The 19,894-nt window shown below is 31.1% G+C and overlaps 1 protein-coding gene across 1 annotated transcript; it reads left to right on the top strand.

Annotated features, from left to right (window-relative positions):
• Positions 1–18,102: 18,102 nt before the first annotated feature.
• LOC131611302 (receptor-like protein EIX1) lies at positions 18,103–19,408 on the top strand. The gene is made up of 2 exons (XM_058883360.1): positions 18,103–18,427; positions 18,533–19,408. Exons 1-2 carry the CDS (start codon positions 18,324–18,326, stop codon positions 19,287–19,289), a joined length of 861 nt encoding a protein of 286 aa, XP_058739343.1. The 5' UTR covers positions 18,103–18,323; the 3' UTR covers positions 19,290–19,408.
• Positions 19,409–19,894: the final 486 nt, after the last annotated feature.

Genomic DNA, 19,894 nt, shown 5'->3' with positions numbered 1-19,894 from the left:
ATTTCAAATAATTTCCATTATCTTTAAGGAAGTGTCCCTCAACATTAATAATACACTTTTACATGTTGCCAATTATCCTATTGGATTGGAGTCTAGAGTGAATAAAGTAACAAAGTTTATTCACTTCTTGTTGGGGAGCGATTTGTCAAGTAAACCGCATATGCCACAGCTTCGGCCCAAAACTCCTTCGGCATCTTCTTGCTTTTGAGCATGCTTCGCACCATGTTAAGTATGGTTCGATTCTTTCTTTCTGCTACTCCATTTTGTTGTGGCGATCTTGGCACAGTCAATGGACGGCGGATTCCATGTTCTTCACAATATTTGTTGAACTTATTTGAAGTGAACTCTCCTCCTCGATCAGATCTCATGGCCTTAATGGAAAGACCATTTTCTTTCTCCACAAGGGCTTTGAACTTCTTAAAGTTTTCAAACACTTCTGACTTCTCCTTTAAGAAGTAAACCCATGTTTTTCTGGAATAATCATCAATAAAGAGGAGAAAGTACTTACTCTTACCAAAAGAGTTGGGTTTGATTGGTCCACAAACATCGGTGTGTATGAGCTCTAGCGGCTTTATGGCTCTTGATGTTGATTCCTTTGGAAAGCTTTTTCGGAATTGCTTCCCAATTAGACATCCTTCGCAGAGTTGGTCTGGGTGGTTGATGCTAGGCAAGCCTCTCACCATCTCCTTCTTTGCCAAACATTCTAAACCATCGAAGTTGAGATGCCCAAATCGTAAATGCCATAGCCATGAAGAGTCGGTATAGCACGCCTTGAGACACTTTGCCACATCATTTTGAATGTTCAAAAGGAACATTCTATTCTTTGACATAGGCACCTTCGCAATCAAGTTATGTCTACAATCTCTTAAGAAAAGACTATGTTATTTCAAGTGGATGTCATAGCCTTTCTCTAATAATTGTCCCAAGCTCAAAATATTATTCTTCATGTTAGGGACATAGTAGACATTGGATATGAACTGATGACTACCATTCTTCAAGCGTATGAGAATTTTACCTTTTCCTTTGACCGGTATCTTCGAGTTATCTCCAAATGAGACATCGCCAGTTGCCGCTTCATTGATCTCTACAAACATGCTTCGATCGCCGCACATGTGATTGCTTGCACCAGTGTCGAGGTACCACTTGTTTCTTTTCTCTTCAACTTGGTTTTGACATGCGAGTAACAAAGTTTCTTCTTCTCCACCTTTTTCTTCTACGAAGTTAGCTTTCTCTTCAACCTTCTTTGAGAATCTACACTCGGATGTATAATGACCAATCTTGTTGCAGTTGAAGCACTTGATTTGTGATTTTTCGTACCTCGGCCATGAATTTCCTCTTCCACGACCTCTTGTCGCTTGTGGATTCCAACTTCTTTCTCCATTGTTGAAGTTGTTAGAGTAGTTGTTGCAACCTCTTCTTCCTTCTCCTCCACGTCCTCGTCCACGTCCACGATCTTGGCCACGACCTCGTCCTCTTTGGTTCTTGTAGTTTACATAGTTTGCTTCCTTTATGTTGAGTTGTAGTAGTTGCTCTATAGCCTCCTTTTGTTTAGTTTTTCTCTTTTGTTTTTCTTCATATGCTTGTAAGGAACCCATGAGTTGCTCAATGGTCATGGTCTTTAAATCCTTGTTTTCTTCAATGTTGGTAACAATGAAGTCAAAACTTGGATTTAAAGTGCGAAGTATTTTCTCCATGACTTTCACATCATCAACATCTTCACCATTTCTTTTAAGTTGATTGACTACGGCCAATACTCGAGAAAAATAATCAGAAATTGACTCGGACTCCTCCATAAACAAACATTCAAAATCACCTCTAAGAGTTTGAAGACGAATCTTTTTTACCTGCTCAACTCCTTTGTTGCAAGTTTGAAGCTTGTCCCATGCTTCTTTGGCCGTCGTTGCGTTGGATATCTTCTCAAAAGTATCTTCATCCACCGATTGATAAATGAGAAAGAGAGCTTTCTTGTCTCTCTTTCTTGACTCCTTCAATGTATCTTTCGCACTTTAGCTTAACGAGGCTTCGTCTTGCTCCTTGAAGCCTTTCTCAACGACATCCCACACATCTTGAGATCCTAGTAGCGCCTTCATCTTGATACTCCAATTATCATAGTTGTTCTTTGTGAGCATCGACATTTGAAAAGGGAAACCTCCATTCGCCATCTTTTGAGGACCTTGAAGCTCTGGTACCACTTTGTTGGAATTAAGGTTGTTTTTGTGTGTAGGGCAAGTGTTTAGAAATATTGGAGGCTTGAATAGAAACTTGATAGGTAGGAGAATTCTTTATGGAAGAGAGAACTTTGTATTTTGCTTGATACAAATGTGTAAGATTACATCTCTATTTATAGTACTCTAAGGAGAACTCTAGATTCACTAATTCTAGAGAGTTCTCAACTCTAGATATCTAAAGAGTATTCTAGAGAATATTACAACCATAAGAAATATCTAGACACTCCAAACACTACAAGAATTCTCTAGAAACACTACCCAAAATCATCTAAGCCCAAAATAACTAAGCCCAAGAATACCACTAATAATTAGGCCCAAATCAAGTTTATATTTCAACAGAGGAATTAATATGTACGGCATGTTTGTTTGAGAATCATCTCGATGAACTGCAAAGGAAAAAGAATTACAACCTACAACCTTAACATAGAAACCACCCTGCATAATTTACGAACCAAAAGGGAAATCTGTCGCAAAAAAAAAAACAATATAAACATAAATCAATATAAAATCAGAACTCCATGCACATCCAAACCCGCACGAAATGAAAACCGGCAGAGTTAAACGAAAATAAACTATTTCCCGCACCTACAAGTTGACTATGCACATTACGAAACCGTAAGAAAACTGAATCTGCAGCAACGGAAAAACAAAAAGGCAATCAACATAAAACCGTAACAGGATTTCACATCAGAAAATAGCTAACGGAAAGATACATATATGAGAGAAGAAAAAGAGACATGACTGGTTCCAAAAATTCAAACATAAATGTTGATTGGAGTGTGGATAAATACGGTTTGGATAAATACAGTTCAAAAAATTCAAACATAAATGTTTGGATTGCAACAGTTTGGTTCATTTGGCTTTTACGGAATGGTATTTGTTTCCGTAATGTTAATTGGGGTGTGAATAATACAGTTTGGAATATTAAGACTTTAGTTTGGAGGTGGTATTTTTTTGGAGATATTACTAATTCCAATTGTAGCTTTTATGAATTTGTAAAGGATCCGCTCTATTTTCTTTCCTAACTTCAATTGGTTGGTAATTTTTCTCTTTGTTTTGGTGGGAGCGGACGTTTTATCCTGTTTATTGTAATAGGTTGGAGAACCCTTAGTTCTCCCGTTATTATATATATATATATATATATATATATATATATATATATATATCTTGATTATTAAAAAAAAAGAATTATCCCATTTGAAAAAGCCGATGCATTGTTTTTAATATAACCGCTGACAGTTTCATATTTCACCTTTCCATAGCCGTAATCATATAGGAGAGGGAGTTTTGGTGTATCATATGGGTATTGATGGATTCACTACTACTATACTAAAGGTAAGGATATACTAAATATTCCTGGAAGCACTCCTCTTCTAGGATTTTGAAGGCGATATTGAAGCAAATAATGTGAAAATTATACGTCATAACCCAATAATTATTCCTCAACCTCAACAATTAATTTAATTAGACCAAAATATCGGCTGATTTTCCAAAGTCTGAGCCATAGCCTCCAATGTTGCAGCAATCGCAGCGTCGTTTCTTCCAACCATCTCAACTTATCTCTACAGCACAAACAATGGTTAGAATCAAATAACAATACTCGATTGTTATACAAATTACGACACGACATTTGGCCGGACGGACCGACCTGCTCTGATACCACTAATGTAACACCACAAATCTACCCGAATATTTATTTCGAATTTCGATTAGTAAATTCGTTGCAAAAGTTTAGCGACTAACACTTTTTTAACCGAGTTAAAAAATTGGATGAAAGATAAATAGTTTTATTTAACTATAATCTATAGGAGTTGAACCAAATTTAAACCATATTTTTATATGATATTTGTTTTGATTTTATAATAAAATAATATTAATCTTAATCAATAAAAAAACTGCTGCTTAATTTATCATATGACATATCACTCTTCTTTTTTTCTCATGAAGCTATTGCCATAAAAAATGTCGCATATATGAGTAAAAATAAAATGGGAGTTTCACACTATAAGAAGGGAGTTCCACACTATAAATAAAAGAAATCGATTTGCAGCAATGTCATTCTACGAATAAAAAATAAAAGGCAGTTTCTTTATTCTAAAAGAGAGAGGGTAGCAAAGAGAGTTTAAGATAAATGGAAGAAGTTGACAACTCTGTAAAAAAAGAAAACAGGAAATTTATAGGTTGATAATTTAATGATTATAATTTATTTTATTTATTTGTTTTTTTTTATAAAATCACGCATTACGCTTTAGCCAAATTGATCAAACCGTAACAAGCCAACTTCAATAATACTATAACTTTAAGATATTAAATTTTTTTTATAATAAAATTACATTACAAAAATAACTTTGGTTTCTGGATGTTGTAATTAAATTAAGAGAAATGATATTTTTACACCATTTCATACACTTACACCCAATACATTGTTCAAAAAAAATATTTTTAAATTACTTTGGTTAATGAAATATCAGAACTTAGTTAATATAGTTCAGAGTTTGGTTAATATATATTCTGACATAAAAAATATTTTTAAGTTATAAAGCTTTTTTTTAATAAGTAATGATATTAATCACAAAAGAGATACAAACAACAGAACTACCTCTTTATACACGAGAGAGGTAGAATACTCCAATAATGAAAGTTATAGGAAATAGAAGAAATGTTAATTGATCGGAACCATCAGAGGCAGAAATACCACGAGAGGCATCACAATCATTTATCAGCATTAAATCATGTAACACCCCTTACTAACCCCGCGACAATTAAATAAGTTTATTCAGAGTACATGAAAATAAGGATGCCACAATTCAAAATTAAATAAAACATCGTTCATTTATATGCATTCACTGAGGCAATCATCATCAATTAAAAACATTTCATGTTAACACAGCGGAATCAAATCATACGGATTAAGTTTAACATCTATAAAACTTATCCTCCAAAACATCAAAACATAACCAAAGTTATAAACCATAAACTCTAAACATCACGTCCCCATTGTTACAAATATCAGAGCATGACACCTGACGCTATCTAAATAACTGACTCATGAGTTAATCCTCACCGAGTCGAACAGCCGCTATCCTCAATCTGAAAATGACAACATGTAAGTGTGAGTGTCATCATAATTAACAAATGTTATAAGGCTATAAAGCAATAACACATCATAGCTGTTTCATTCACCCAATTGTTTCATAACAGACATTCCGACAAGTTTTATCATCACAAAACAATCAACCAACACATCATTAATAATTATAACACTGGAATACATCCAATCATGTTATAAAAGTATGCATATGTATGAACTGACACTATGCATGTGGTACCAACATCATCAAATGAGAATAACCCATGACCGATCCAACATCATCAAGATACGGCCCTGCCAGCACATATTCCACACAATGGGAATCATTCCCTTTACTGATCCAACACATCATCATGGATACAGCATCATCAATGAATATGAATGAACGCAAACATACATGAACATACTTATACCATCGTCAAGTCTATGAGTAACATCATCACATACTCATTTCTTCATAATCATCATCATCATCATCAAGCATGTTTATATATATATATATATGCATCATTCAATCACAATCACATCATTAATCATCAAATAGATTATTTCACAAGGTTCGTTTAGCTCGAAACGACACACAAAACGGACCAACGGTCCAAAAGTTATACTTCTTTAAACTTTTCAAAAATGGTCTGTCGCTAACAGCTCGCGGCGCCAACCTTGGTTCGTGGCGCGAACTGAGCATCTCAAAACTCCTTGGCCATCTGCCAAGTACTTCGCGGCGCAAACATATGCTCGCGGCGCGAAATGAGAAAAGGAGTACGCCTTCGCAGCGCAACCATGTGCTCGCGGCGCGTACTGAATACATCAAAACTTTCTGGCTTTCTTCCAAGCAGTTTGCGGCGCCAACCCTGGGACGCGGCGCAAACTGGCGATTTTCAGAAACCCCAAATCGCAGAAAAACAGCATTATGCACATTCCAAACTCATTCAATTCATTCCAGTACGAACTTAAGGAAATGGCATGCACATACAACACGAAATACACATCATAATACACCAATTACGCATCAATTGAGACCATAACAACACAAACATCATGGATTCAAACATAATACACCTATTCAGTATTATCAACCCCTAACCCGATAATAGATGCTAATCAGATAAGTCCCCCCTTACCTTAGCCAAATTCTTGAATGAGTCTTCTTCCTTTTTGGTTCTCCTTCACGTTCTTCAGTTCTCCCTCTTCTCACAACTTCTTGTTTTCACGTTCTAATTTCTTTCCCCTCTTGTTTTCCTTATTTTATGAAACATAAAATAAATTAGTAATGGACTCCTTCACAATTACACCCCCACATTACTAATTCCACCACATGGCCCAATAACTTAACATTTTATAATTTTCCACATAATTCGATAAAATGCTAATTTCCAATAATTAATTTAAAATTTAATTAAATTGATTAAATAAGAATTTTCGGGATGTTACAAATCACCCCACCACTGAGAGTCATTTTTATTCAGCACCTTGATATCATTCACAAACATTTTTAGCTCCAGATTAATGTATCTAAACTTCAAAATGTTTTTCCAAACCGTATTTTCTTTCGTCAAAATTCTCCATTTCCACTTCATAGGGAGAGATATATTCATACATTCAATTTCTCAGATTCCTAAACCACCATCTTCTTTGGCCTTGCAAACGGTTTTCCAGCTGACCCAATTTATACCTCTTTTCATTCAACACCATTCCATAAAAAATTGTTTTTGAATTGCTATTAATTCTTTGATAATCTTTCTAGGCGTTTGGTAGAAGGATAAAGAATACAACGGTATTGCATTCAACACAAAATTAATTAAAACCACCCCCTATAGACAAGAAACGGCCACTCCAACTCTACAATCGCTTCCTGTCGCTATTGACCACATCCTTCCATATTCCACTTTTTCTTGGACTGTCTCCCACCATTACACCTAAAAATTTGAAAGGAGTCGATCCAACTCTGCGAGATAGAAATGCAGAAGCCTGAGATAAATCTAAATCAGAGAGATTTATGCAAAAGATGCTGCTCTTGTAAAAGTTGACTCTAAGTCCAGACATGATTTCGAATCCCCGCAGTATAGTCTTCAAACTTCATAAATTTTGTTGGCCACCTTCAAAAATTATTGTGTCGTCTACGAATTATAGAATATCAACTGAATCATTATCCCCAAAGTGAAAGCCCTTGTACTCTCCCAACTCCACCGCTCTCTCCATTAGGCACGTTAAACCCTCCACTGCTATAACAAACAAAAGAGGTGATAGAGGCTCCCCTTGCCTTAGACCCCAATCTACCTTAAAATTGTTTATGCAACTTCTGTTAACGATGACCGTCATAGAGCTGACAAAGACACACACCTCAATCCATTTCAGCCATTTACTTTTGAACCCCATGCTTTTCATCACAAATCTCAGGTAATTCCAGCTTACACAATCGTAGGCTTTCTTGTATCCACCTTCAAAACTAAGCATTTCCTACCAACCCTCTTAGCATAGTCCATCAATTCATTGACAACCAAAACACCATCCAGTATGTTTCTATTCTTGATGAAAGTTGACTGTGTCTTAGATATTAAGCCATCTACCTGTTTTAGTCTTCCAACCAACAGCTTCACAAGTATCTTAAGTAGGCTTCCCACAAGACAAATCGGGCGGTACTCGGATAAGTTTTGAGGATTGTGAACCTTCGGAATTAGAGCTAAAAAGGCAGAAGTACAAGCTTTGATTAGAGTCTCCTTCACATAGAAATCTGCGAAGAACTTCATAAGATACTCCTTAATGGTTTCCCAACGATTCTTATAGAATTCCAATGTAAATCCGTCTGGCCCAGGCTTTTTACTCCCCTCACAATTCCACACAGCTTCTTTGATCTCAGATTCAAAAAAAGGACGTTCAAGAATAGCATAATAACGGCCCTGTAATTTTTTGAAAATGAAACCTCTCGGAACAGGTCTTTAAGCATAAAGTTCTTTGAAGAAATTAAGAAAGTATTCTCTAACCTGAAGCTTCATTTCCAAAACTCCCTCGACTAAACCAGCAGAAGAGTTAACCATGCAGAAAGAGTTCTAGCGCATACAGCCTTTCAGAGTGTTATGTAAGAAGTGAGTATTGAGATCACCTTCTTTCAACAAGTTCTGACCTGATTTGGTTCTAAGCATACTTTCCTTCAGTTCTAGATGTTTCTATAAATTCTCACCAATCAACCTTCTTTCTTCCATAATCTTTGTCACATCCCCCCTATGTTATCTATAAGTGTCTGATCCAGATTATGTTGCTTATCAATGCTGTCAGATATTTTTAGGTCAATCTATCCAAAAATATCCCTATTCCACACCTTCAACTTAGATTTATGACTCTTCAGTTTTTCGTAAAAACATAAGTCACCTCTCCCTTTAAAGATCATGTCGTTCCACTTCTTTGTCACGAAAGAGTTGAACTTCTCGTGTTTGTACCAATTGTTGTTGAACCTGAAAGGTTTAGGTCCCCAATCGGTTTCCCCAGTTTTTATCCACACGGGGCAATGATCATACAAGCATCTTTTACCAACAATTTGATTAACGAACTTCAACTCCGAGATCAACTTGTCAAAGTTGGTTAATTGGGCATTATAAATTGGTTAATATAGTTCATAGTTTGGTTATCGAGTGTTCTGTTATAAAATATTAAATCTTACGTGATAAATCAACTTTGATGAATATTATGTACTAAGTTGGTTAATACAGTTCATAACTTGGTTAATGTGTTCTCAAATATAAAAAAATATTAAATATAAAAAAATTAAATAGTAAAATAAAGTTGGTTAATGAAATGTAAAAGTTGGTTAATACATTTATAATTTAGTGTTAAAATATAGTTAGTAATATGTATTTTATTGGTTAATGAAATAGTGAAACTGGTTAATAAGTTATAAGTAAAATAAATGGTTAATTGATGTGATTGGGAAGTTGGTTAATGACATTATCTTATATTTCTATTATAAAATAATTTAAAAAATATATATATGTTGGTTAAATTAAAAAAAAAAAATTAATAAAAAAACATTGTTTACTGTATAAATATGATGAATAGTATATACGGTATAAGTATTTGATGTACTGTGTACAAATAGCATTGCTGTTAAATTCAAATAATACTTTTCATAAAGAAAATGTGCTACTTATATGGGAGTCGTTATGATTAAATTATTATACAAAAAAGATTTTCATTGTTGTAATTAAATTAAAGTAGCACATTTTATAAAGAAAATATTTAACCGATTTAATTGAAATACATTGACAGTGGAAGTCGATGCATTTAGCATTAGACAATTAAAGGCTTCTGATTCTTGATACTAGATAACACACTGATGAGTTTTCAATATACATTTTTTTTATCATTTAAGGTAGGTCTTAAGTATGTCTGTTTTATATGCATTTACCCGTGCCCTAAATGATTCTGAGAGAAGTTGGTTTTTGAGATTCTAACAGTACATAATGTTTGCAAGATAACAGTCAATTTGATGACGATTCCAATTTTGACACAAATTCTAATTGAGACAGAATACTTTTTTTTACGTAAGCCATAAGTTAACATGTCCTCTTACACGTAAATGGGGTGGACATTCTTTTCATTTTCCATCGACAGTCGACTATGATTCAATGCAACGTCAAAAGACAAAAGTCTTATTACATGCAAATGACGTGCACACCTTTTGATTTTATTTTTCATTGAACCTTTTATTTAGCTTTTAATAGTATGGATTTTTAATGGAGCAATAACTATCATTCAATCCAATGTTGTGTGTACCCCAGTTGTTCTTTAGACCGGTGTACGTTTCTCATCAATATTTTAAAATTAATATTGACCGTGGACTCAATCAAGTCACAGAGTTACATGTGGACCTGCATGACAAATAATTTGATTTATTTATATGAAAATTAAAAATAAAAATAATTACAAACTATATAAAAATTAGGGTTTAATGGATATGCGCTGACAGTGTAAAACAGTTTTAACCTGTCATCCAATAGAAAACAAGCAATTTGCCATGTCATTAAAATTTTTTAAGGATAAAAGTGTGATGGAATTGGATACATAGTTGTGATTGGTTGACGGTGTAAAACTATTTTACACTGTCAGTGCATCACCCCTTTTCTCTAAAAATTAATTTTAACCTCATCAAAAAATTAATGAATTCCAATATATATATATATATATATATATATATATATATATATATATATATATATATATATATATATATATATATATATATATATATATATATATATATATATATATATATATATATATATATATATATATATATATATATATAACAATATAGTTATAACCTCATCAAAAATAAATTTAGAATTATTTTAAGAATGACATAAATTCATTTTAAGAAAATAGATAATAAAATTAATTTTATTTATATTATTATAAACTATATAAAAATGAATTTTAATATTTATTATTCTAATTTAAAAGTTGTATAAACTATTAAGATAAAATAAATATAATTATTAATATAAAATAAATATGATTATTAATATAAAACAAATATAAAGTTTAGGAATATCACCCCTATAATTACAAAAAATTATATAAATTAAGGTATTACTAAGATAAAATAAGTATAAAATATAACAAAATTAAAATAAAATTACAAATATCTAAACTTATGTAATTTCAAAAATAAATTAAAAAGATATAAATGACTTACAAATCATTACAATATAATAAATATTATCGATCCTAAACAAAAACCTAGAAGAACATTAAAACAAAGGAAGCTTAAACGTTATTTGTTCAATTATATTTAGCTCTTAATTCTATATAAAAATACTTTAAAGGCTTGTTACCTCCCAGCACGTTCAATGTTCAAAACAGAATAAATCAGAAATCTTCAAACATATTTTCAGCACTTAATTAGAATTTTTCAAAGACATTTTCAGCACGCATGGTGTTTGAGTATAACCTTAGACAACATATGTGATCAACTTTTAGAAAAAAAAACTATAATATCATTAGTTTTATAATATATACATTAAATTTCATAGAAAGGAAAATAGAAAAACGTGCATACCTCATTAAAGAAGCTTCAAAATATTATTTTTCACAATAAAAAAACTTTATCACATAAAAATTGAGCTTTTAATAAAAATATTGTATTATCTTCAAAACTTGTCCATCATTTTAGAAAATGAAAAGGAGTATTTGTTTATATAAACGAAAAAGAAAACAAATAATGAAAAATAAAGGATCCAACATTCATATATATACTAAGGAGCGGTGTTTTAAAAATTTGACCGGTTGAATCAGGAGACGGCTAGGTAAATTTTTTTTTTAGTAAGCAACATTTCAATAAAGGGAGAACTAAGGGTTCTCTAACCCACTTACAAAAGAAACGGGAAAACCCGACAAAAAGGAAAGATTACAAACCAATTACAATCCCGAGGGATAATATAAAGGATCCATACAAAACTCGTAGAAAGAATAATTGGGATCTGTAATTTTCCCACAAAACGACCATTTTCACACCAAAAGCTTGATATTTCAAACGGTATTGTTCACATTCCAAGCCTCCTTCCGGAAACACGAACCATTTCTATTCAACCAAATAATCCAAGTAGTAGCAAACCAAACAACTCCCAACTTTCTATCCTTCACCTTTTTACTACGAAAAAATTGGTGCCACTCCATAAAATTCGACCGGCACTCCTCTTCCAAAATAACCCCTTTACCCACCCAAAAAGCTATCTCCCTCCAAATATTTTTAACCACCAAACAACTAAAAAAGAAATGATTTCTACATTCCAAACAATCTCCACAAAATATGCACTTTAAATCATCCAAAGGAAACGACATACCTCTAGTCAACAAAAGGTCTTTCGTCGGAAGTCTATTATGAAAAGTGTCCACCCAAAAGCTTTTATCTTGAAAGGTATTTCCATCTTCCACAAAAAATCGAACACCTCCGCATGCATGCAAAACAGGAGGCTACCAAAAATGCAAAACAGGAGGCTATATGATTAATCGGAGGGCCATACGGAATACGAAGCCTCTCATAAAATGCAAAACAGGAGGCTACCAAAAAACTAAAATCCGGTTTTTCGGACCAAGACACGAAATCTTTCTCTTCCGACCACCCTCTAAAATCCGCTACTCTAGCCTTCAACGCCAAGAAATCTTCCATAAGCACCGACGTTTCCCCTAACTCCGAGGTTAACCCGAAATCGCTCCAATGCCACACTCCCTCCACCTAACCACCCATAGCCGCCACCGAAACATTCTTTAAACGAAATGCAAGAAACAATTCCAGAAAACAGTCTTTTAAAGCGGTGTCTTCCAACCAAATAGATTCCCAAAAAGAGACTATTAAATCTATTATGAACATTGAATTTGATACAACTAACAAAAGGATCATGAGAAGATAATTGGTGGTTCGGATATGACATTAAAACTATGTGAACCGGTCAAAACCGCTAAAACAAAAAAAATTAACAATTTTTCTGAACCGGAGGTTTAAATGCTTTTTTTTTAAAATTTTTTTATTTAAGAAAATTAAAACGGTGTCACTTTAATCATTTTAATGAAAAATTAAAATACAAAATAAAAGAAATGAAATAAAAAATAAATATGTTGCAGAAGTAGATGATTTTGTTGCAATGGTATTGATATTGAAGGAGATCCCAACATTAAAATAATTTTTTCTTCCTTGAAATTAAATTTAGTTGACAATGGAGTTATTTGGTTATAAATTATTTAATTAGATTATGTTGCGATTAAACTTTGTTTGTAATTTGGTACTAATTTGTTATGTGTGATATGTATGTTTAAAATCTGAATTTAAATGATGAACTTGTGTATTCATTTATGATATGATATTTTCAAAAAAAAATTAAATGCTACCTATAATTTGTATAGACTGAATCATCTAATTCGACAGTTTTTATACCTATATAATTTTGTTATAACAACTGACATATTCAACTGGATTATCCAGTTTATTCAAGTGGTTCGACCAATAACTCAGTGATCCAGTATTCTCATCGATTTGATGCCCGATCCAATTTCTAAAACAACGCTAAGGAGTATCCGAGTAGCATTCTTTAAAGATTCCAAATAAAAAACTTTTTTTACATAAATTATTATTTTAACTTCTAATTTATTATTTATTGAATATAATTATTTTTAAACAAAAATATATCACTCGTTTCTTAAAAAAATTAATTATTTTAATAATAAATACAACTATTTTTAAAAAAAATATACTTTTTTTTACTTTTTAAACTCTTAAAGAAGCATAGTGTTTCCCCTTAATAATTTTATAGTGCATTTTATTTTGAATTTTCTTTTTTTATCAACCTTTTTATTATTTATTTGCATTAACATAAGGTATACTATAAACTAAAATTAGAAAAATGCATAACTTCTTAATATATAATATGAATAATATTTAAACATTTATGATGAATTAATTCATTAAACTTTATTCAAGATAAGATGGGAATGTCAGACTATCTTCTATAAGAATCAGATAATTATTAAGATTGAGACCTGAATATTAAATAATAAATTTAAATTTTTTAATTTTATTAAAGTTTTTCTAATTAAATAAGTTTATGATTATAGCAGCGACAATATATTAAATACGTTTTATTATAATAAATTAATTTGACGTTAGAGATATAATGAATGGGTTGGTAAATAAATTGAGATATTGAGTTCACTTTGCTATTACTTATATTCTATAAATTGTCTATCGTGATAAAAGTTTTTTTTAAATTTATTTTTAAATAGATACAAATATAAGAAGCAGTTTTTGTGAAACTAATTGGATATAAATGAGTTTTTGTGAAAAAGAAAAATAAGAATGATATAAAGTTTGATTTATTGCTCAATATTTTCAAAAAGACCTAAGATTGATTTTGATAAAACATATTCAACTGTAGTGGATTCAATCGATTTTTGATAATTAATTATTCTTGTAAAACATGAAGGACTTAATTTGAATATGATGGATGTAATGACATCTTATTTATATGGTTCACTTAATAGTGAAATTTACATGAAACTCCCTGAAGGGTTCAATATACCAGATGCACATAACTCTAAATCTCGAGAACGCTACTCCATAAGATTGAACAAGTCTCTCTATGGGCTGAAACAATCTGGACAAATATGGTATAATCGTCTCAGTGAATATTTGTTTAGAGAAGGATATACAAATAACTCCATTTGTCCTTGTATTTTTATAAAAAGATCAGGAAAGGAATTTGCAATAATAGCTGTCTATGTGGATGACATAAATATTATTGAAACTCTCGAAGAGATCCCAAAAGCTATGAATTGTTTAAAGAAAGAGTTTGAGATGAAGGACTTAGGAACGAAAAAATTATGTCTAGGTTTGAAAATTGAACATTTGGACAAAGGAATATTTGTATATCAAGAAGGATATATAAAAAAGTGTTAAAACGTTTCAATATGGACAAATGTCACGCGTTGTTTACTCCAATGGTTGTTAGATCATTAGATATGGAGAAAGATCCTTTCAGACCTCAAGAAAAGGATGAAGATTTGTTTGGTCCTGAAGTACCATATCTCAGTGAAATTGGAGCACTAATGTACCTTGCTAATTATACACGTTCTGATATATCATTTGCTATAAATCTATTAGCAAGATACAGTTCTTCACATACACGAAAACATTGGAACAAAGTCAAACATATACTTCGTTACCTTAGAGGTACAATAGACATGGGGTTGTTCTATACAAAAGTATCTAGATTCGAATTAACACGTTATGCAGATGCATGTTATTTATCAGATCCTCATAATGGTAGATCACAAATAAGTTATTTGCTTACATGTGGGGGTACAACTATTTCATGGAGATCGGTGAAACAAATCATAGCAGCAACATCATCTAATCATGCAGAACTTTTAGCATTAAATGAGGCAAGTCGAGAATGCGTTTGGTTGAGATCCTTAATTCAGCACATCCAAAATACTTGTGGTTTATCTTTTGAAAAATTAAATATAACGATCATATATGAAGATAATACTACATGCATCACTCAATTGAAAGATGGTTACATTAAAGAAGACCAGACAAAACACATTTCCCCTAAGTTCTTTTTTACTCATGATGTCCAAAAGAATGGTGATATAAGAATCCAACAAATCTGTTCATGTGATAACCTTGCAGACCTTTTCACAAAGTCACTCCCAAGTAGAATTTTTAATCAACTAGTACACAAGATTAATCTTCATCGAAGAAATGACCATTCAACTGAGGGGGGGAAATGAAAGAATATTGTACTCTTTTTATTTCACTAGATTTTTTCCCACTGAGTTTTTTCTAGTAATATTTTAACGAGGCATATTCTCAATGGACATCAAAGGGGGAGTGTTATGAATATTTATGATAGTGGATGTCCATCCTTCTTCTTGTTGTTCATCTTCCTATTACACCTTAATGAATATGATTTTTCATCTCTTTTGAGTCCTATAAATAAGACCCACATTGCAATGTAAAGTTCACCCTTTTGAAGAATATAATATAATATTGCTTTCTCTCTTCTTATCCTTTTTTTTTATATCTATATAGTTTTATTTAGTTCATAACAATAAATTTAAGTTTTTTATATGAATAAAATTATTTTTTAATTAAATAAATTGGATGACAACTCATGTGAGGTGTCAAATCTCACGAAGATAGTTTTAATCGCTCACACTATATAACGCTCAACATGAGATCATTACGAACAAATACATTATTTTCACATATAATAAAAGATTTTGTTTGTGATATCATTGCTTTATTTTTGTTTAGGTGTAGAGTTTATTTTTTCTCTTTTTGTTTTATGCTATTAATACGAGTTTATTTGCAATTCCATCTTTTAAATTTTAGTAGAAATTGTTTTTTATTTATTTACTCTTTGAATGAATATTTCTTTGATTTTGGTAAAAAAATAATATTTTAATTACTTTTAAATTTGAAAAGTGTTATGTCGATTTATTATTCAAAAAGAATATATATATATATATATATATATATATATATATATATATATATATATATATATATATATATATATATATATATATATATATATATATACACGAAGATGACATTAAAAGTCAAAAATAAAAATAAAGAAAGATAGAAATTTCACAAGAGATACCTTCGCCTTAAAAAATATATTGTTGGGTTTTTAATAAAGTCAAAGAAAAATATATTAAATATCATCTATGAAAAGATTTATTCTTGGAAATAATGCAGGATATTGGTAACAGGGCTTGTGCTTCGCGGCACGGGATTATTATGGAAAAAATCTAGAGGATTATGGATCAGGATTGGACGGTTGAAGTGGTTCATTCGTATAGGGAAGCAAATTGTGTGGCGGATGCTCTTGTGCATCAGTGTTATTCCTTGACAGAAGCAAGTGTTGTCTTTACGGATTGTCCTATAGAGTATAAAAAGCTGTTAGATTTAGATTATAGTGTTTCGTTACCCCTAGGTCTGTTGTGTTGTAGTTTCCTCTTGTTGTTCCGGGCGTTTTACCGCCCTCTCCTTAATAAAAAAAAATTATTCTTTGAATATTTATATTTATGTACACCTATTTATAATTTTCAAGCTTTATGATATTAGAAAAGGAATACAAAACTCATTATATTAAATAAAAAAAATCTATGCATTTGTTTGAAATTGAAATCACATTATTGTCCTACTCATAATTATGTGTACTCTCTGTTCTTTCCTATTTTGCGCATATAATTTTTCTTCTTTTATATTTTTCATTGTAAATTTAAGAAATAAATGCTAAACAAAATTAAATAGAAATTGAAAAAAAAAAAGACTGAATATCAATAAAAATAAATTTTTAAAGAAAAGTTTAATTTAGAAAACTACATATACATAATTAATTTAGAATATTATATTTAAACTTTAAATATATTTTTGTATGTTTGTACTTTTAGTTATTATAAGAGAAAATTCTATAATATTGTTATAAAATTGTGTTGTTTCATTTTTTTTTTTTACAATTTCGTTTTAATAAATGAAGTTTTATTTATGCAAAATTTATGTTTTTCAACAAATATATTGATATGTAAGGTCGTCTTCTTATGTCAAAATCAATTATTTTGAAAATATTGAATAGAAATAAACATCTTTGACACAAATAGTAGATTTAAAGTATTATTACATTAAAACGTTTTTTTAATTTATATTTAATTATTATAATTTATGAAAAAGATTTTAAATAAATGAAAATTAAATTAATAACCTATTAAAATTAGTAGTTAATAATTAATTAATCAAAACAATTTATTAATTTATTAATAATTAACATCCCAAAGCTAGCAAAGAGAAACCACATGCAAAATGGGGTTTTGAGACAAGTTTGGAAATATGTGATGATTTATGTGCATTCCTTCCTTGACACATATTTTTTACTTCCTTGACACATATATTTTACATGACACAGTATTTCTTTATCTATTGCGTTTTGAAAACACGTGATATGCAATAATACATTCCACACAAATCAATCAATCACTCCACGCCCCACACAAGACTTGTGAATTTAAAATGATTAGTATATACTAGTACAAGATTTTACTTTGATAGTAATGAAGAAAATTTTGTTTTCTCTATCACTTGCTTCACCATAAACACGAAACTGATTTGAAATGCAAGTTGTCATATTCATTTGTGTGGGGCTCATAATAAAGTATAGATGAATTTCTTTCAATATAAATAGCTGGTTGTGTTCAAGAAAATATTCACACACATTTACAAACATATAACCACTTTTCAAGAAAATATTCACAAACATATAACCAGTTCAACATATCATATTCCCATGTGAATTCTTCTATTTCTCTAAAATCACTCCCTCTTAGAGGTAATAGTTTAAACTCTTCTATTCTAACATTTCTTGATGTTTGCTAATGTTTGCAAAGATCTCACATCTCTTGATGTTTCATTTAACTCGTAGCAACGTATTCCATATGAGGTTGGAAACATGATTTTTCTTCAATATCTTGATCTCTCAAATAATGAGCTCCAAGGGAGTATACCAAACTCCTTTAAGAGTATGCGTCAATTGAATGGTTTGATCTTAAATTCGAACAAATTCTCTGGCAAACTCAACGACAATATACAACAATTATGTTGTGTTAATAATAGTTTAGAGAATTTGGATTTAAGTGACAACCCATTCCCAAGTAACTCACTTCCTAATCTTTCATGCTTTTCATCTCTATTGGTATTATCCCTACACAATACCAACCTTGTCGGTCTAGTACCCAAATGGTATTTTCATTCTCTTGTAAATTTAGATCTTTCTCATAACAATTTGAGTGCTGTGGATATCATTGATGATGCAAATCCGCCGTCCATAATCGATCTAGATCTGAGTTTTAACCGATTTGAGTGCTGTGGATATCATAGTCTTAGGTCATTGTCTCTCTCTTCCAATAAGTTGAATGGTATGATTAATGAAACACATCTATCAAACTTATCTGAGTTGACATTGTTGGATGTGTCTCAAAACTCATTGTCATTTAACATGAGTTCACACTGGATACCTCCTTTCAAACTTGAAAATCTATATGTATCATCATGCCAATTGGGTCCTGAATTTCCAGTATGGCTCAAACATCAAACAGAACTTTCTGATCTAGACATCTCTAATGCTGGTATTTCAGATTCATTTCCTAAATGGTTTTATTATTTATTTTCAAGAATGGTATCCTTGAATGTTTCACATAACAAACTTTACGGACCGTTGCCAAAGTCACCTCCAAGAACCGAAGATGAATATGTTACTGGTGCTGATCATGTGAGGGATTTTAGGTTCAATAATTTGAGTGGTTCATTGCCTGCTTTATCGAACTCAACGGTTTCAAGAGAAAGCTTTCACCATTTCGCAACACCAGTTTATCACTTAGTCAATATATGTTCCATATGGAACGTGGTTGAATTTTAGAGTTAGTCTTTAGGTACTCATTTACCTTACCACTGTTACGTCTCCTCAGATAATAATGAATTTTCTAATGAATGTATTATTTATAATAAAGGAAGTCAACTTTTGTGTGTATTGTTTGAATCTTTATGTATTATGGAAAGGTATTATCAAGTTGAATTATATCTTTTTTATCATATCTATGTTACATTTAATAACATTTTATTTGTTTAAAACGCATCAGATCAAGAAATACTGTGTAATGTAAATTTGAGTTGTAACAGTAGCATTTTTCAAAAGAGGTTTGCTATTGTGACACTAGAAATTAACACCGTATACTTACACCACCAATAATATAGCAAAGATATGAGTGTTTTTGTATTAGAAAAATGAAAAGATAATTATTAAATATAATAAACGAAACAAAACCGTATACATCTACGGTGTAGGTGTAACTTGAAGGTGTAAGGATATCAATTCTGTTTTCAAAATAGTAGTGTGTTTCACTATTGCATAGAAATTCGCAGTAGTAATATCTTTCACTAATTTTAAAACTAGTCTTCCAACTAAAACTAGCACCAGGTTTAAGAACTTGAATCCCAAAATTGATAGATCTGCAATAAAGAGTT

Source organism: Vicia villosa, linkage group LG6 (assembly GCF_029867415.1).
Source record: "Vicia villosa cultivar HV-30 ecotype Madison, WI linkage group LG6, Vvil1.0, whole genome shotgun sequence".
NCBI classification, from domain to species: domain Eukaryota; kingdom Viridiplantae; phylum Streptophyta; class Magnoliopsida; order Fabales; family Fabaceae; genus Vicia; species Vicia villosa.
Note: the sequence above shows the minus strand (reverse complement) of the source record. Positions and strands in the feature narration are given on the sequence as shown.